This window comes from Bombus terrestris, chromosome 13 (genome assembly GCF_910591885.1).
Source record: "Bombus terrestris chromosome 13, iyBomTerr1.2, whole genome shotgun sequence".
NCBI lineage: Eukaryota > Metazoa > Arthropoda > Insecta > Hymenoptera > Apidae > Bombus > Bombus terrestris.
Window position 1 is genome coordinate 1,555,690 of NC_063281.1, and position 21,382 is coordinate 1,577,071.

Here is a 21,382-nt window from a genome sequence, read left to right on the forward strand (position 1 = left end):
TGAAGCTTATCAATTCAAAATTTTATCATTATGGTGATAACTTTGTTACAAAGTAAATTTTTTGTCATCAAAAACACTGCACTTACCATATTATTATCTATATTAGTAAGTGTTTCGAGTATTTCTCTTCGAGTAGTGCTCTTCGTATCTCATTAAATCTATTCTAAAATATTTTGTAATTCATCGATTCTAAAACGATACCGATGACAACTTCGTTTCTTAAGCACCAAGTTCTTTATCCCCGAAAAAGCAAAAAGGAAGTAAAGAAAATGCAAGAAGTCGTAAAGTTATTCCTACCACCACACTATCATACGTATTAACAAGCGTTAGTATAAAAGCATTCTTAAATCGATCATATTACCGTACGAAAAATATCTGTGACACGTGTATAATTGTCAAAGTGGCGGGTTTACGGTGACGATAAATTTATCGTCGTATCCTGAGACTGAAACGAGATGCCTCTCGAGGTCTGATACGAGTTCGAAACCTAGCAATTTTTAAACTCTGCGGCTCAATGACATCTGAACGATGAACGATCGTAATCACTGTCGATTTCTTTGTCCGTTGTTTTGCAAGGATTCTCCTTCCGTTTCACATATCGCGATCGCAAAAGAGGGGAAGAGGGGAGAATGAACGATGCCGATACGCTAATGAAACCGCACTCTCATTAAAGCATCCAAATCGACGATACTAATTGGCTAGCTTTCGGAATACCCGGCATTATACCTCAGGATGCGATATAATAATCGTTGCGGACGAATTCGGGCCGGACAGCCGGTGGTTAAAGCGTCTAGTAATTTCACGGGCGCAGCCCTAGAGCGATTAATATGATTCCAACGGAAATTAACGACCGCAAACGGAAAAAAGGGAGGCTCGTTGGATGCTCGTCTGACCACACGTTCGTCGACAAGCGGTCCTTCGAAATGAAAGGATCGCTTAAGACACGAGCAATTTACTTCCTTTCAAACGAATGATTCGCACTGTAAGATCTTGCCGTAGGATCACGTTAACACCGAGAAACATTTGTGATTTTAGTATTTTCATATTGGTTATCGCGTGATGAGTGACTTTTGCGTGGTTTGGTTTGATTCTATTGGAACATTCTTTCTCATTAATCTAGAAATTACTTTTTAAAAAGATATATATTACAGAAATATGTTACAGATGAATGTTTATAGGAATTTTCATACATAGAGTCCCGATCGTCCAAATTTTCGACACAGAAATTCTTCAGCAAGTTGGAACAAATGCCAGGCAGAATGATCATGAAATCGTGCACCTTTCACGAGCAATTAAGCGTCCGCCTATAGGTTCCCAGAAATTCTCACGAATGATGCAATCCCGCGCGTTAATTCTCCGATAACGAGACACAAAACTACGGCAATTACGTGTTACGTAGCGCGTGGATCGTCGGCGTACGTATATAACAGAGTCCAGGCGTGTTTCGCAGGCTGTGTCATTCGTGCGATTCTCAACCGCGATAGAACCGATTCTCTGTTTTGTAGGAAAGAATCTCTATCACGATAGAACCTCCGCGTCGTCGACGGTCTCTTTTAAAAAAAAAAAAAAACCCGCCCGAGAAATATTTACACGGGTTGCCATTATAAAACGCCTTTTATGAGGAACAAAGTAGCTGGCGGGCAGAAGGTGCGCCCTTTGACAATAATTTGTCCAGAATAACCGGCTTCACTTTCTCTCTCTCTCCCTCTCCCATTTTCCTCTCTCCTTCGCCCCTCTAGCCCATTCTGCTTCCGCTCGATCATCCATCCAGCCGTTCGTCATAGGTGCCCGGCTTTTAAAAAGTGAAGCGCTGGACTCGGGCCAGCGCAAAAATAGAAGCAGATGTTGTTAGTTGCGTTCAGCAAGTACACGAACCGCGGCTTCGACGATGGATCCCCAAGCTTTTGCCCTAGGGAAGAGATGAAAAGGGAGGAAGAAAGCGATTGGGGAAAAGAGGAAGGTCTAACTGAGGCAGGAAGAAGGAAAGGAGAAAAGGAAAATGTAGAAACAGAGGAAGAAAAGGAAAAGATGGAATAAGGAGGATCACAGGTTTTCTGCAGTCCCTGTCTGGACGGCAGGCTGATCTCATTGCCCTTGAATTCTTACTAACAGGCCTCTTAGATAAAAATAATTAGCCAGATAAATGCGAGGTGTCGGTAGGTGGCGAGGGCCAGGCTGATTTTATTCTTGAATCCATCGAGAAGCCCCCCCTCTCTCTCTCACTCTCTCTGCTCCCCCCTTCTCCTTAACATTTTCGTCTGGTCCCGATGCCATCGACCAAATGTTTTTGCTTTGAAGTCGGCAAGATGAACGGCGGAACCTCCTTCTAATTTCCACTGTCTGCATTCTTAACAGCTGCGCGCAGCACGCTTCGATACGGCTGGCGGGATTCCCGCGTTTAATTAGCATCGTGTTTATGCGTGTCGTCCTACGCCCTTTTAAGTTTCCTGGGGTCCCAAGTTTCCAAATCTATCGAACGCGTCGTTGTTCTCACGCGGTTTTGCGAACTCTTCGAGACGTTCAGTGATAGGTTGCTTCGCGAAGTATAAGGTTCGGGCATATATTTCTTGGTGACTGGTGTTCTGTTATTCAAAGTTGAAGCTTTCTGCGTAGTTTTGGAGATGTGTAGAAACGTTTTGGAACCATGGAGAGATATTGTTAGTAAGAATATTGTTGATATTATATGATAAATTGTCGGCGTGGCTGATTATGTAGTATCTCTAGGTTAGGTTAAACGTCAGTAGGATGATCGTTTGTATCTTTATGAACATGATTAAAGAAATAGAATCTAATAGAGATTTACTTGATATTCAATACGTATTATAACAAGTATTATAGTTTGGATAGTTTATATATTTTTACATATTACATATATATGAACGCATGTAAATATGTCGTGTTACATACCTATGTCTTATACATATATGCGTGTGTCTCATGCATTTTTAAATTTTGAATTTCCCATAAATGCATAAAAATCTGGAATTTAGTCATCAGAGCATCAATTGCAAGTTATTAGTCTTTTTAACTTTCTTTACTGTATTACATTTCATAACAATAGAGAGGTTATGATTTTTTTTTCGGAATTTGTGAGATTAATTGACACTTACGTGTTTTCTTTGGTAAACATTAATACTATTATATGTATTTATAATATTTTTAGAATATATTTAAGATTAAATTTGGAAAGAAAGAGTGTTAGAAGCATCTTGCAGTCAAACGTATCGTGCTTGGCGTCAAATATCAGCAATTGTTTACCCACAGCACGCGCATCATGAAAATTGCGTCGCGTCTCATTGACTCTACATTCGTATGACAAAAGAAAACAAGCCTTTTCTCGAAAATAAAAAAACAATTGAACAAGAAAGAGTGTGTGTATGTAAGTATATAAGGTGTCTAAAGAATAAACGTACATATTCAAACCAATAGTAACATAAAAGTTAAGATAGAAAATGCAGATAAAGATCTTGACTGTCATTGATTGTTATTATCAGATCTAAGCTTCTCACTATGAACAAAGTATCTTTACATATAAGATTTGTCCATATATAAATATAATTACATTTAATTTAAAGCAAAAATGCTGTAAGACTATTGTTGAAAAAAGAGACCGAGTAAGTGAAATTTTTGTAGGTTATGTTTCATTGATTGTTACATTGTTACATTGATTCTCGAATTTGTACGTTTGTGTCAAATTAACAATGCTTTCACATCTGTGATTAATCTTGCTGCTGCCTTTAAAATTTTATATCCTAATCTCACTTTTATTTCAGTGAATAAAAAGCAGGCTTGGGACAAGTCTTTGAACGTACGTCTTAATCCGAAATTGATTTATCAGATCATTATCTGACACATTTCGCCCATCGGCGCATATCGAACCGGGACAAATGATATTCCTGGCATTATGGAATTGGGAACGGGACAGGGGCGCGTGCGGGCGGCGATTTCAACTATTAGATCGGTCCTCAGAGAGTTTTGGTCGATTTGCAGATTACGAGTCCCCGGGATGCAAGGCTGACATGGCAGAGGGTTCGGCCGAGGAGGAACAGAGCAGTACCGCTGCGCCCGCTTCCCCGCCAGCTGATCTTCGCACTCTGAACACCCAATTGTCGCCGCCTTATCACCACCAGTCCCATCTCCAACCTCGTCTTCAGCATCTGCAGCATCCCAACATGTTGGCGACCGCCGTGCCGCCCAGGCACAGCCACAGTATGCTGTCTCATCAGGTGAAAACGGAAGCGGAGTTGGACGCGCCCTGCGACGTGCCATTGAATCTGAAGAGCGAGGTAAGTCCCTATGAATCCTATATATCTCTATTTCTCTCTCGCTCTCTCTCCCTTGCCTTCACTCTACGAACTAATGTACCGTGATCGATTAAGATTCGTTCTAATCAACACGGGAGCAGTCACTTCGTGAAACTCGCAATGCTCGTTAAATAACGCGACGAATTATACGAGAGATTTACTCGTATCGTTCGAGTGGAAGTCGTTCGATTAATAGTTTAGGATATTTAAGGGGATGTATATTAAGCGACGAGGATTGATTTTTTTTATTACAATTTTCTTTTCTTTTCTATCTAGGTAAGTACGAGTCACGGATGATTAAGCGATCTTCGATTTAAAATTTGGAGATTCTGAAGTCTTAAAAATTCATTATAATTGGACGGTGTTTAGATTGGAAAATAAAGAAATAGAATTATTGTTAGGATCAAAAAACTATTGTAAGGATATTTAATACGTAAGTGGTTTTAGAAATGTTCAAAATTAAGATGTTAGAAATAGCAACGAGGAATGACAGCTAGAATTTTGTAATTTAGAGAGAAATTATTTAGCTTATATTTGAAGAAATATTATCTGTTTTTCGTTGCATGCAGATGTTTTTATAATTCGAAGCATATTAAAGTCAATAGTTTCCTAATTTGGCTAATTTTGAGAATGAAAGGGGACGTGAAGATTCTTCCCCCGGTATCCGTGGACTCGCGCAGTCCTAGATAGTTAATAATAAGAAAGACCCTCAGTCGAAATGATCGTCACACTCGTTAGTAACGGTTTTGTGTGTCAATGACAACCAATTGTCTGCTTAAGTAGCTGCCGCGCCGCATCCCAACCTAAATCGGCCAATGGTCTCTCTGACCTGTATATGATTAACGTACAAAACAAAGCGTGTCGAACGACTTCCATGTGGACGATGGGGTCATTGTACCAGTTGATTCTTTCTTCGGGGATTGCACAACGCGTGATACCATTGCTCTATCGTCTATTTAACTGTGCCCCCAAACTTAATATTTAACATCCAACGAAACGATTCTTCGTAAAGGATATGCGAATTTCTTACAACAAATTTTCATTTAACTTTTTTAATTTCTTTAGCATTCGTTTGATAAATTGTAATTAGAATCAAATATCCATTGAAATAATTTTTTACAAAAAAATACGCATATTTCTTACAATTCTATAAGCTTTACTGAAGTTTCATACCTATTTCAACATGCAATTGATAAATTGCATATGAAATCAAATTTAACTCTTTGACAGTGCAATAATATTTAAAACTATATCTTCAAAGTTTTCGGATCCTTTTAATTTTCTACAAGCAATAAATTATAATAATCGAGGCATACGTAATAATGTCCAAGATTTGAAATTTTTGGTATTACATTCAAAAGTTTATCCAAGTTTCTTGCGTTACATTGTGAAAGGGTTAATATCTATCTACGCAAAATTATATGTAGAATCAAGCTTAATATTCAGCCAAATAATTTTTTCCACAAAAAGTGCGCAAATTTCTTATAATTTTACAATTTCTCCGCAATTCATTGTATAATCGAGCACACAGGTTCATTGCACACGTTATTCGACATATCCGTGAGTCATAGATCACCAAGTTCTAACCGCTTTCTAAGTCTCGTAGCGGAAGAAAAAGACAAAGGCGTTATCGGGTAGTTACTTGTAAATATACCCATATACTTGTACCAATCTAATCTCCATACTCGGTACATATATAGCGAGTCGTTAGAGCATTAAGAGAGCGGCTGACTCTCGGGTTATTACCACAAAACTGCCAGAAAAGGTTGCTCCCGTTAGTACATCGGAGCTCGTGGGAAAATCGTAGCAGATAGAATGTCAAAGTTTCTAACGGGGCTACCACGCCACGGTATGCGACTTCTCCTGCGCGTATATACGACATTTGCCTAAGCGTTTGCATGAAAGACTTCCGCGTTCCACGGTACGGACTAAAGTCTAATCACGGTTTCCAAGTCGCCCCTCCATCGAAATGGCCGCGTCGATCATTTATCAGATTGTAATCTGTATCAGAAGATCAACACTAGATCTTTGGCGATCACGATCTATCGTGCTCTCGTTAACAAGAATACTTCTTTTCTCCTGTCAAGATTATTCGGTTCGGATCTTATTTATCATAGATCGTAATTGTTTATTATAATACAGGGAACACGGGGAAAACGGGCGAAGTATAGGCTCGTTGCATGATCACGAACTGGCCTGAATGTTATTTTGGTGTACGTGGAACGAAGCTAGTTGCGTGCAACGCGCGAAATTAGTATTTATGGGAGGTCTGTTAACGAGAGCCGTTTTGTTCGGTTCGTAAGCGGTGAATTACTTGGCCGCTAGGTATTCGCCAGAGAGGCTAGATTGTAATTCGTATTGATGGCTAAATTTGAGTTAAACAGCTTTGTTTAAAAAGTGAAATATTTTCTTTCACTTTTTTTTTTTGTGGGCTTTCCATTGCTAGGAATTCTATATTTGAGATTATGTAGGATCAACCGCTAATTATATTTTAGTACAGAGTACTATCATTATTATTATAGTTAATAGGTAACGCAATTTTATTTGTTATTTATTAAACAAAAGAAGACATTTTTTGTCAGATGAGGTTTTTCGAAATCGCACAGTAATTTACTGATTAATAACATTGGTGTATAACACAAAGTGTGGTGTAGAGTACAAATTGTAGATTATATTGATATCTTCTCTACAATTTTAAAGTTTTACATTATATAAGATAATCACATGATTTGTAAGTTGTAAAATTTCATTCACTTAATTACCAAACTAGAGCTTTTATTACAACCAGTGACTTATAGCTTATGACTAAAAGAGCTAATCCAATTGTGTAATTCTTTCATATTAGAGAAAGGAAAAAATTACACTAATGGGAAGTTTAACTCGTGAGGTACCTTAAATGTTCAAATTTCTAAAAATCCTAAAACTACAGATAACACTGTGTCCATCACCGCAATGGGGAGGCCAGCATTAATGTCAGTATAATCCTAATCGTCGTCGCATTCACGCCGGAGCGTTTTATTAAAGTTCGACAAAAGCGCTTCTTTTTTCACGGACGGGCACAGTTGATTCGTGGCATCACGGGAACGCCCGACAATTCGTCCGTCCAACAATGCACAACAATGATGCCAATTAGTCGACGAAAGAGAATAATAGTATACTAGAAGAGGAATGAGGCGGCGAAGCCTCAGACTAGAGTCTCGAAAACAGCAGTCTCATCCGTTGGTCCACGCTTGGTCTCTGTTCATCCATTACACTATTATCCCCTCGGCAAACATCCAGGATCCATCCGTGGACACTCCACGCATGGACTTAATGCCTCGGCGTCCCGGTCCTCGTAGTCTCGTAGAAGAAGGGAGCATGCAATTTGCGCGCAAAAGAACTAGGATGTGTTTCATAGCGACGATGCAAAAAGAAACGCCTCTCTCTGCTTAACAGGGTACAGCATACATAATAATGTCGCCAGCGAGTTTCCGCCGGCGGTGGTGCGCTCGCTTGGTGAGATATGAAAAGACCCAGCGAAAAATTGCGATCGTACAGTCGCCGGCTACGATCTTCTTATTTATCGGTGTTAACATGTCAAAGATGCTTAGCTTTTTCTTCTTCCTTTTTGAACACTTGTACTCTTCACAAGGTTCTTAAGATGTTTAATTTATGTTGTTCCTTCTTCTGATTTTACTACTTTACTTATTTTGTAGAATGATTATCGATGAGTGTCCAAAAAAGTGGCGAGATAATGATATATGAATAATGAACAAATGAGCAAAGTAAGCGATTGTTGGATTATTATTTTGTAAGCGTTAGGAATGAAAGGCAGTGAAAATTATGATCGTAGAATTATTCATCGGTATTAACATGTGAAAATTGCTTAAATTCTTTCCTTTTTTCATGGAATATACGCTTGAGAGGTTTCTTAAGACGTTTAATTTGCTTCTTTCTCATTTTACATTTTATTACTTTACAATTATTATTGATAGATGTTGAAATAGTTGTTTGGTAAATTATAGTTAATATAGGAGTTGAGAATAAAAAGATTAAAAAAAGTTTAAAATTTGAAAATCCTGTCCCTTACAGTGGTGTGATTTTTACTCATCATTGGCAAATTAGATCATTGACAACCAGCAAATAACAGAAGTTTTATTTTAATCGAATGATATTTCAAATATTTACTTCGATAAGTGTTCCAGAATTTTTTCAGTCTTTTCGAAAATTTAAAACAGTAACAAGTTAGATTTATTTACGAACAGTCTGTATTTTGTTTTACTATTTGTATTGAACTTTTTATTGTTTAATTTTGAAATAGAAATTCTACGAATATTGTAGGAACAAAGATGAAAGATGTTTAGAAATGATTTTGTTGGATTAATTCACAATCGTTTTAAGAAAATAGAATTTTGAAAAAGTGAAGTGAAAATTTTATATATTTTAACCAGACCAAAAATAAGTAAAGAAAGATCAGTTCAAAAATTATACGTGCTATAAAAGATCTTTCGTCGTGTAGATATTTCTATATTATACTAAAATTCCCCTTTATGACTATTTTATCATACTAAGACTTTCAGAAGTTTGAAACCGTCAATTGAACTTAATCATCTTTTGATAATTTTCTAACCTGTAATTCGAGAACGTCTCTTCACATAGAACATTAATCGTTTGAACTTCTCGACGCGATAATTATAAATTATTAGACCTCTGAGCGTCGTATTCCAAATGATTCCCTCAATGCCATTATACACATAGTCATTTCTCTTTTAATTACAGAATATCTTCTTCTCGCGAGAATAATAGATATTCATTAACACTAATAAGTACACTTATACAAAGATGCAGTCCTTCAAGGATTTTTCGTTAGAGGCCGTTCGAGAGTAAATGAGCCACTCAACGGAAAAAGACTAATGCTGTGAAGGACTCGTTTGCACACAGTTACTATCATTGACGATTAGAAACCATAAAAACTCGATGAGAAAGAATAATCGCGGCTCATTGCTATCGGTCACGGTTTTCTCATGGCCATTCGCGGCTCTGTGTTTCTCCTGATTGTCTTACGATTTGTAAAATATTACTCGCGTATTTTCGAGCTCTTATTGTTCAATTCTCATAGGGAAATTTCATCAGTAGGGAAATTTAGCGAGGATGGAGAAATATGAAGAAAAATGATACTGGCGAATAGTAAGAACGTTGATTGTTTTGAATTAGTCGAATACTTTTGTTATTGAGAGTTGAAGTGCTCAATTTAGATAATCAGAGAAAGATTTTACCAATTTGTGTCTATCAGGAGTCTACAATCTCGAAAGTTTTTCTCACGTATGGTACAAATGGCTTATATTAAAATGAGATACGTGTAGCTAGAAAATGCGAAGTTATAGTTAAATTATCAGATCAGAATATCCCATTTTGTTGTAGTTGACTCTATGAATATCAATGCAATTTGAAATTCAGTAGTTGACATTAGATAAATGTGTTTAAAACAATCCTCCATTCTTAAATCAGTTAAAAAATTCACACTTTTATATATTCGACAATTTTTTAATAATTTTAAAACGTTTGCATGGGCTATAGACAAGTTTCTTTAGATTTTCATCCAATCAGAGATCTTCCCATCACTACAAAATCATTGTACAATTACAAAAAGAGAGAAAAAACAACGAAGTTCTTGTAACAATCTCGATTTTATCGCAAAATACATGAAGTCGAAAGTACCCTTCAGAGCATTGAAATCACCGAGCGAGCGGCGTTAAAAAGAAAGAGAAAGAAGGTCCCCTCCCTGCAAATTCGTTAGAAACGACCAGCGCAGCGACTGTCGCGTCGAGATCCAATTTCTCTGCACTCGTACGACCTATGGAACGACTTGAAATAAAATAGAAGCGAGTAGAAAATGCATCGAGTGCCTTCGGCATGGGGTGCCAGCGATCTGCCGGTAGTCGATACGTATCTGCTAGTCAGAGAATCCGGTTAAACATCGAATAGATGCATCGTCACGAACGTGTCTCTCCTTGGATCCTTGGAGAGATTCTCGAAGAGAATACACGAGAATATTACACGTTGAAATATCACGAATAATCGACGATATACCGGATTTTTGTCAAGAAAGCATCCTTGCATGTGTAGTAGCTACAGATTCTTAAATAAATCGGAGAGTCGGAAGTAGAGAATCGTAGTTCCGCGTACAATTTTTGATTTCTTCAAAACTTCAAGTACAATAGCCAGCTGTCGATCGAAAGCCATATTTTGTACATGTCGCTATTGTGTTTTTATGATGACATAGGATAGAGAAAAGAAAATGTTATTATCACGTTGACTGCTAGGTGACCCATGTGTTACTAAATCTTTTAGATCGATTACAACAAGATAATTTTTATGAACTAACAAATTTTTAACAATGATTTAAAGAACATTGGAAGGAAAGGTAGCGCGAATACAATATAACACTTTGCAAAAGTTATATTGCAACTTCGAGGAAGACTTAACTCGTCACTCGGATTCCCAATTTTTGGAATTTTGGAATTTCTTTATATATAAGTTACCTACTCATAAACGTATCGTGTCATCTTAAAATTCTAAAATTTGCAAGAACTAAAACCAATCTAACCAAAATTATTTTATCCCTATTACCTTTTAATCACGTAATTATAGAAGTATATGGTTAAGAAATTACTTAGTTAACCTACTTAGTCCTTATTAGTATCTCAACTTAGAGGTGCACCCTCAGAGTACACCATATATTTTTTACGATATTCTATCTTATTTCTAATGGAAAATATATAGACAGACTGTTACGATCAACAAAATAATCTAACTTCAACTAAACACACGACCAATCCAAAATTATTGAACAAGAAAATTCGTTATATAGCTAGAGCTAAATCCACGTTGTTTAAATCGACATTATTCAAGGTTCAATTGAACTTAATGATTTCGAATGGTAGATTCTGATGTTCGGAACCGTTCGATGGATCGACAGGTTGGTGTACGTAGTGGAGGGCCTTAAGGCGCATTCCACCTTGATGGCCACGAGCCCGGGACCGTAAATGCATCTGTCAAGAAAGTGATTGAAGGCAAACGAGGGGTGCTGGCGCAGCAAACCGGCCCGGCTTCACGTTCGGATCTCATTACCTCTGCTGGCTCATTTCACCGAGTCAATCGGGTTTCGATCGAATTTCACAATTATCGTCGGTTAGCCCAGGACAAGGTTGCGCTCTCCGCGGATTCGATGATTTCGCAGCGGTTCCTGATTACGGAATCACGGCACACGTGAAATCTCTTCAATTGTTAAGGCAGGCACTGTACGAAAATTCATAAAGTAAATTTTATTGTAGCTTTGGATAGGTATGGATACTTTGGAAAGATAGTAAAATGCTAGTATAAAATGTTGTAAATATTATGTAACGTCAGAGAAGATAGGAATGATATACCTTTTAGCTTTAAGCAAAACGTAATAAATATACTAAACTGTAAAAGATTATGTCAATATGATTCTGATATATATTGCTTTTCTCTCCGTATTTGGGCAGAAATATATTTGCAAATATATGTGATGGAACATTTTGAAGTTGACGATGTATGTGACATAAAATCGCAAAATATAAAAATGGGCAACTGTACAACAGTGAACACACTTCATTTATTCGCATATATTCTCTTAGTATATTTTGTTTACTCGATATTAGTACTATTAATAAAATTGAGAACATCGATTATAATCTTTTATACTCGCGTTTTCGGAGATGTTCTCCATTCACCACGTCTATAGCGTGCAATTCGCTACTTTGTGTTTCCAGCTCATCAAGCGACGCTGTTCTTCTTAGAGAAACTTGCTGTCGTTGAAACTTGCCAACTAATTGGTTTACAGACTAAGTAGTTACTCATATTTCAAACGCGACATTGTCTGTTTTGTACGGGCATAAATGAATTTATGGCACGTAACTTTAATTCTCCGCTTCCTTTTGCGCGAATTACTTTCGGAATATCGTTCTAACGAATATTGAACTAGATCGTAAATCACTCGAACCATCGACGATTCTATATAAATACAATGATTAACATTCGACGAATCGAAATGTACGTGAAATACGACACGATACCATCGATAATTAGCCAAATGATTCCTCTGTCCTTTCGAGTATTCAAACTTCGAATTCTATAAAGCATCACCGGCGAGATGACGGACGTCGCTTTATGGATTGGAAAATCTGCGATTTTATGACGCACGATCGTGTACTTGCCGCTCGCGAAAGGTTTATTCAGCCAATAAAGAATAAAAAAAAAAAGGGGGAAGAAAGAAAGAGAGGAAAAAATGGAAGGAAGAAAAGAATCGAAAGAAAAAAGGGGGGAAAAAGTGAGAAAAAAGGAAGAATAGGGTATCGCTCGACAAGCGGCGTTCGGTAAAAGCAAGGCAGCCAGAACGACGTCGACGAAAACCTACAAAAAAAGGAAATAAAAAAGAGGAGAACGGGCAGAACGAGAGAAAAAGAGAGAAAGAAAGAACAAGTATTAAGAGCGACGGAGATAGTTAGAGCGAAGTATACAGTGAGAGAAAGGGTGACTATAGGATAGAAAGGGTTGGAAGGGAAGGGTGGAGCGAGAAGGGTGATATCCCGTCGGCCGACGGCTCGTCTATTTCTCCCGCTTGCTATTCGCAGAGTGATGGAATGTTTATCAATAGATTAATCTCGGAGATCGGCGTGCGGCTCCGCACAATCGCTGGATCGGACTCCTCGATTGCGATTAAACATAAAAGTATTATTTCAATCTGGCCCCTCCGCGCTTGCCGTACATTCAGACTCCATCGTTCGCGCTCTTTCCCTCTGTTCATACCATATACCTGTAGATACACATATACAGTGAAGGGAAGGAGAGAGGACCACACAGTATATGTGAGATAAAGAGAGAAACAGAGAAAGAGAGCCGCGGCCGAACATACATCCCCCGATAGATCGGGCATTTTTCCATTAGATTGGAACTTGATTAAATTGAAAATCTGTCAATTTAGGAAAAAGCATCCGACAGCTTATATTGACGGTGGACATTATACGCCAGTGGCCAGGCAACGAGGCAGAGAACTCGTTGGCCTGACAACTCTGCTGTAGATAAAAACCCATCGTCGCGCGAGGACCCCGCCACGGTGGCGGAGCCGTGTGCACCCGGCCCACACGGGCCGCTTTTCCTCTACCGCTTTTTGCTATCCTTTTTGCGTCCTTGTAAAATTAATTGCCGACGCTCTTTGAGGGCGACGCTCCCGTCGCGGCGCGCAGCACCACCAAAACGATCCTCTCCCTCTTCCTACCCTCCGGAAATTCGCTCGCGGTCTGTGTCATTCGTTCAATCTCCATCTGATGCGAATCTCCGCTACGTGAATACCCGCTCATCTTTGAAACCACCAGCCCGATTTCGCTTTTTCTATGACAATTGATCGTGCAGACTTTCTGCGTGTCGATGGTGCCAATGATTTTCCATCATTTGTGTATAGCCGTAGGATTCGGCTTGTTTTTCGTGATCTTTTTGAAACGTGTATCTGTAACAAGTATAATTATTCGCAAGTTTTTTATTTTAAAGAAAGCTCGTTTTTTTTTTTAATTTTGTTTAAAATGGTGATTGCTTTATAATAAAAAGAAATGATAAAGATAAAGAAACTTTGGTATTTTCATAGTAAGTGACACTAATCACAGGTATAATATTTAATAAGGATATTTGCTTCTTTTTAATAGTTTGCAATGATTTTGTTCTTTATGTACCTCCGTACAATAGAACATTACTTTCTAATGTACCTATATACGTTCAGTAGAACATTATCTTCTGATGTACCTACATACAGTAGAACATTATGCCGCTACAATATTGTGTTTCAAAAGCTAATATGCAATAACAAACTTGGTGTTCGTAATTTTCGAAGCTTATAGAATTATCTTGTTGTTTGAAAGCTCCTCAGGTTACCTAATTTCTAACCTGTGAGCTAGATAAAGGAAGTTCTATTACACTGATGGAAAAACTATCGGCATTATATTTTTTTTTCCATAATGACATCTAAAATCTGAGTTAAATTTTCTAAAATGTAATTTAAATTTATTATCTAGAAATTCCATTAAAAAGTTATAAATACTTCTGGTAGTTATTAATTTGTCATTAATTTACACTTTTTGGTAAAAATTATATGGTATGAAAATCTTATAAAACGAACAAACTTGTAATATCATATCTTATAAAATAAATTCGACAAAGCGTACGGATACTCAATGTACACATTAGTGTATCGTATATGTGATTGTAAAGAAGTAAGGATTGGATAACAGAAAACAGAAGATAAAGTATTACGAAGCAATTGTGTCGTAAGTTTAGAACAAAGAATCGTCCTCCGCGACTATTCTCAACTAATTATTAATCAAGGGGCATTCATTGACAAGCTTAAATTCCCCGTACACCGCACACGGAAACAAGAGATTTTCTGCCACGTAGACACCTAATTTGGTATAATCAGTCAAGCCACTATATGTATGCGTATGTACGTGCAACCGACCAACACAGTGCGTATTTAGTCAGAGATCGTTTCTTAACGAGATTCTAAGAATCCATTTGGAAAATACTTATTAAAACGACGATCCCTCTGGCTACGAGCGACCAATCAATTACACGCTCGTATAAATCCCCGAGATCGTCGTGAGAATCTTCTCCAAACCCAGCCCATTAAATTCACTTACATATAAAATTATTTATAAATGTCTTATTCATCCACCATCGTTTTTATCGTATTTTCAAACGATTTCTTCATACGCATATGTCACGGACACATGCCATAAAACGAATCGGGTTTTAACTAATCAAGATGTGAAACGTCTAATGGTAATAAAGTTGTTCTCTAGACGCTTATTCTCCGAGTTTTCAATGATATCATAATTATTTGTGGTTGTTTGATTTATTCTTCTTTTGAAATAGTCGCTACAATGTTAATTAGTAATTAGTATTGGGTCATAAAAATCCTTAGCTACTCTTTCATTTTGTACTTAGAATCTTAATAAGATTCGAAATAAAATTTTTCTAATTTTAAATCCATTTTAACAGGTAGTTTAGATTTTTTAGTTGATTAAATCGCGACTTGTCTGAATTCTACATCTTATGGTTAAATACAAATATTCTTCAGTTTCTCTTTTCCTCTTTTGCTTTATCAGGTTCCTCCTATCGCGATTCCCTTTGTTTATTCTAATTCCTCTTGTATATATCAGGTGGAGGAAAAGAAGGTAATTCGAGCGGGGGCTTAGTTGAGCCGGTAGTCGAGATAATTCGACGATTAGGCGGAACATAAGCCGGATAACATTATCTCGACTGATTTAAAACAGTATCTTGCGAAGGAGCGAAACGCTAAGCACCGCGGGAAACGTGATTGCAATTCGCTTGCCGGCCGTATATGGCACCATTGTCCAAACCAGTTCGATGTTCGCCTCGCAATCGAGAACGTATTACGCTCGCGATAAGGTGTTGCGATTGCGCGAGATATATTTAATTGAAAATGCGGCCCGCCCTAACGATGGTGCCACGCAACCAAAGTCGTACTGTACAGTCGCGGCCCGTTATTAAGTAATTTAAACGGCCAAGATTATACGCACTCTTCTTATGATAATTCACGGATCACGTGTCGGTCGCATGCGTTTTTACATCGCGAGATTCGAGGTGCTTTAAGAGATCCTTGTTTTTTAAACAGGCAAGTATACAAGCTTGGAAAGGAATTTGATATTTACGAGTTTGGTTTTATTGTGTTAGAATTATTTATTGAAACATAAAGATGTGTGTGCGCGTGAGTTTATTGAGGATAGTTAAATTATGAAAGGATCGAAGGACAAGTTCTGATTCTCGATTAAGAGACCTTTTGTTCCTTTTTTGTCAGTTTGAAATATATTAAATGTTTTTACGAAGTTTGCATGACACGTTCGTTGCTACTAATTAATTTTTGTTCGTTGTTTTAAGTAATAATGTTTAATTTCTGTTTTTAAATTTTCTTGGCTTGGATTATTGCAACATGTGCATCGATGGCGAATATCTAAATGGAGGTCATTTTGATTGTTCTAAAAGATTGATTATTCTTTTAATTTAGTTAAAGCTTCTTTGTAGCATATATTTACAGAGATGAATACGAATTGTACAATTTTATTCTTACTTATAGGAAAAAGCAATTTTATCAATAATATATCTGATTATTCAAAATATTTTATTATAGCCTAATCGAGATACAATTTTTATTTCATATATTTATTCACTCCAATATATTTCTGTTTCTTCACGTTCAAGATACTTGGCCCTATTATTTCTTAGCATATTCATTCATCCTTGACGAGAGAAGTGGTTCTTCTATAATTCTAATCCAATATTATAACCAAATTTCTCCACATACAAAACCAATCTCTTCAAATCACATTTCTCCAAAAATCATCAAAGATATTCAAATACATAAACTTACAAAAATTCACCTTTAAGTGAAGACTAAATTCAGGCGACTCGAGGGTTAAGAGACCTTTCCTGCTTGATTAAAGACAATGGTATCGCGGACGAAGAACCGCGGAGGAAGAACCGCGGATAAGTCACGTTGCAATCGTGCACCACGACACGGCCTTTTAAAGTAGGAAACTCGCCGGAAACTAGCGGCCACACGGTACCTAGAACTCTCCGGTGCGGTGCCAAATAACAATGTTGAATCTCATAAACAAGGAGACAAGACAAATACCCGGCTGGCCAGTGGTCCAAGGGCGCGGAGTGGACAGAGTCCGTTCCACCCAACCACCCCCACGGGGATGGGAGATTCTGCTGGTAATTTCACGGTGTCTTGCATCCCTGAGCCACCCCCTCTGGCACTCCCCATCGCAGCCCTCTCCATCCAAAGCCGCGCGATACGTTCGCCATATTCGTACACGCCAGTCCCATATTATGATCGGCGTTCACCGCATTAATCGAATACGAGCTAACTACCGTGACGCGTTGCTCGAATGCTGCGGTTCCTTTCTTGAAAACACATTTTCGTTGTGTGAAATTGTATGAAATAGATATGGAAGATGAGAATGTTTGCGCGAATAAAATTATCGAAGTTTATTTCTTAGCAGAGATTTGTTTTACACATTATATATTTTTGCATATTATTTACGTGCTTTTTATGTGGACTTTTGAACCTTAAAGATTCCTAACTCTTCTATCTAACTTCTACTTATGGCAAAATTACGAATATATAAATTTGCTATTTTTTTGGGAAAGAAGTGAGATGAATATCTTTTTAGTCCTGGCGATTTAACAAGTTAATTATAGGTATTAGACATTGTTATTTACCAACTTTTCGACCCTTTTTTTAACGAACATTTCTATTTTATTTTGTATTTAATAAAATACACGGATACAATATATAGATGTTTATGGATATGCAATCCATATAACATATATAAGAAGACAAAGATATCTGAAGATATCCATGATATGATCTTGCCTGGCTTCCATGGACAAGGTTCTTAACTGTAATCGGATCAAAAAATTTCCTAGAACCCACTTAAACTGTATAAGACTTCGTAACACCTTCGATATATAATATTAAAATCGAACGTTGTAAACCAAAGTATCAAATCGTACGCTGCGACGGGCAGACTAACACGATGTCTTCGTGGAAGAGCAGACGACGTCTGGAAGGGTCAGCGGGATTTGCGCGAATGGCCGACGACTTAATTGATCGAGGGCCATAAGCGAATTAGGGATGACCAATGTTCCACGTGCGCAGCTCAGGAATAGAGCCGGGGGAAGACGCGGAGTTAATTCAATTCGAGGAAGGCTGAAGGGGTTTCAGGACGTCTCTCGCGAGACGTAAATTTGCGTACCACCGAGACCCCCTTTACTCTCCTCTCTCACCCATTTTCGTTTCTCTTACTCCCAGTGGACGATAGACATTCGGACAAATTGCATCGATGACTCCGAAGGAGCTGCTTGGCCCCTTGCTTTTCCTCACGGTCCGGTCAGCTTCTCAATTCCAACTTTTTCCTACCTCTTTCCGCCCGAACAGCCGCGAGTCATAAATCAAATTATACGCTGAGTGAGATTAGATTTCTGTTTGGCCACGTTCGAGTTTGGGTCCCGTAGATTCGACGAGGGTAAGGACTGCTGCGGTGGCGTAGAGACCTTCCCTCCTAGCCTCTCTTCCTCTCGTCATACCAGTTCCCCTTCTCTCCTTCATGAAGCGTGTGGCACGGTGTTGCTGGCCTGGTGATAGTGGGCGACGATGGCCGGGTTGCTTTGGTAGTAGTTGTACCGGCACAGTGGTGCTAGCAGTGGTGGTGGTGCACTACGAGGTCCAACATTAGTTAACGATTAATCAAGGCGCTTGTAGCTCAACATATATCATTAAACTAGTTAGCGAAGTAGGGTCGGCCAAGTGTGCTGACCACTGGCTACCACCACCCACCCGGCCTCCACCTCCCTTCAACCTGACCAACCCCCTTGACCGAGCCCCCATCTTGTTTCCGCGGCCGATCCAACCCTCTGGCGACGTGCTCACGTACCGAACGGAACTCTTAGAGACTCCGAGTTGAACCTCGTCCCTGATGTTTAGCCCGTTTCCACTGGCTGCCAATTGCTCGTTAAAGCCCGAGCGCAACGAGCAGTAGTTTCGCGGATACGAAGTTGCACGAACGAATTTGAGGATCGAATACGATAATCCCCGGTGGTGCATTATCCATCCCCTTTCGTACGGTTGCTACATAATGAATGGTTATAGTGACGATACCCGGGCCTTTTACGATTTAAGGTAGAAATTGGGTTTTAGGTTAACGTGTGTAACGTTAGGCGAAGAACGATGGAGTAACAGCGAAGCTTTCGTTCGTACCGCGGCTAGTATGTTTACCTGGACGCTAGGTTTACCAGATTGTAGAGAAATTCAGGTTAGTCCAACGAGGAGGGAAGAGGGAAATTCAGAGTAGCATAAACTGACCAGTGCATCAGATGCACACGTAAATATTCTCTCGTATTCCAGGGAACTCAAACCTAGAGAGATCACCCTTTCCTGGCTATCTTGCTCTCTCGCCCTTCCACTTCGATTGGACTCCACAGTTCCTAGCATCTCCGCCTTGCTTGCTCTGTATCCCTCTAATTCTCCGTCTCTTACCTCCTCGTTCGCCCACGATATTCGCACACAGGCCGATCTCAATGCCCCATCCCACCGGTCTCTTCTAGTTTTAACCATCGAGAGACGGCCACATAGCCTCCTGTGCGCCCGCGGGCGCCCCTTATAAATCCTGCAGGACTCCTGCAGGCACTAATGTACGACTGTTTGCGGGTATAACTTGGCCCCGACACGAAGGATAGGGGATGGTGTTTCCAGTACATGCTAAGCCGGGGCTAAAGGCTCGCTAGACCAAGCCATTCCTCACTGCCCTACAGACTTACACCTCCATCCCCCTCCTCGTGTGCTTGTCTTTGCTTCTTATCCCTAAGCAAATGTGGTCACCGCGAGGAGGGCGCCGGGATTTATTGATGGATTTACGACCTTGATGTTTAGATCTTAGAGTAAGACGAATGGAATCTTGAAATCGCGAGCGTCACTCGTGTTTAATCTTCGTTTGTGCGACCGTCCATCCTATCTCTCTCTCTCTCTCTCTCTCTCTCTCCTCATTCCGCTTTCTCCTTGCTTCAACTGTTTCACTCTCTCGGTAGAACCAACAGAGGATGAGGTGTTTGTTTCTTTGAATTGACGTCAGAGTCGCCGTACCCAGGGACGTCGATGGGAATTTTCAATTAATACTGATTGCGAGAGTGGTGACTGTGGACTTTTTACATGGTGAATTTAATCCTTCGCGCCTTTATTGGACCGTGTAATCGAAGCTGCTTAATTAAACCAGCCTAACTAACGTCTGGTAGGAAAGTATTATCGGGACAGTCTCATCTTGTTAGCCAACAAAGAGAATTTTTGTTTTTAATTGATATACGTTGTATAGTTGCAGGCGTAGGAATAATTCTCGCGAACAGAGCGAAGTTAATGACGCTGGAGGGGCTGGTAGTAGGAACGCCTTTAGATTATCGACATTTCGAGATGAAGCAGAAGCCCGAAGGGACTGGACACATTAATACCGTCGCAGGGAATCACTTGGCCGAAGTTATTTGACCACCACTGTTCATCCTGGGAGATGGTATTAAATCCCTCCCCCCCTGCTACCACCCAACCCTCTCTGGACCCACCTTCAGTGGTTCAGACAGACTTGTACCAAGGACCAGAGCTAGCTAGGCACCAGTGTCCGGCGGTGTCGTCGGCAAACGTTTGCTCGACAAACAAACTGAACTCCCGGTCCCTGCTTCACCATTGCGCGACTCTGTTTTACTATATAAATGAGATGGTCACCCTAAGTACGGGGGTTGAAAGGGATGATACTATACGTGTGTGTCGCCACCACCCAGACCCGTTTTCCACCTTGATGACCGCAACCACCGATCCTTCCTCTCTTACTCTTTAACTTTCTCTCGGAAGTAGCTCGAATCCAGCAATAAGAAGTTTTTCGATTAATTGTCGATGTGTAAGGGATGTATCGCTATGACGTTTCAGAAACTCGTCTTTACGATGATTGCCTTAACAAATTTGACAGATTGTTTAACTATTGATTCGTTAAGATTGTTTAATTGACCTAACGACGCATATGGAATATCGTAGGAATCTTTAAAATTTAATTGTGTAAAATCTGTGAATCTCCCATATTAATTGAAAGTTCAAATTTTCCAATTTTTAAATTGAAGTGTTTCCATTTTCAAATTTAAAAAATTTCTCCTCCTGTTTTTCATAAATGCCTCGATATCTACGAACAGAAATTTAGGTACTCTGATAACAGTTAACTATCAAAATTAGTTTTGATAGAAATCAATACCCAAAAGTGGTATAGTTTCAACTTTCGAAGCCTCTTTTTCCTTATATCATAAAAAAGATAAAAGATGTGTCGGATATAAAATTGGTTAAAATGTCAGGTTTGCGGTTCTAAGAATAACGTAATCCTCCGGTGTACGTGGAAGCTACTTCGTATTAATGTTTGCCCCGATATCTGTAAACAGGCATTACCTGTATCTCCGTATAGAGGTGTAACTATCTG

General features: G+C 39.1%; 1 protein-coding gene across 3 annotated transcripts in view; it reads left to right on the forward strand.

Moving 5' to 3' along the window:
* LOC100643587 (POU domain, class 6, transcription factor 1) overlaps positions 1–21,382 on the forward strand; it is a 210,939-nt gene that overhangs the window by 13,747 nt on the left and 175,810 nt on the right. For all 3 annotated transcript variants that reach the window (XM_048411562.1, XM_012315272.3, XM_048411561.1), the window contains exon 2: positions 3,991–4,286. In XM_048411562.1, the coding sequence (XP_048267519.1) occupies positions 4,020–4,286 (267 nt within the window). In that variant the 5' untranslated portion in view covers positions 3,991–4,019. The remainder of the gene's footprint in view (positions 1–3,990; positions 4,287–21,382) is intronic.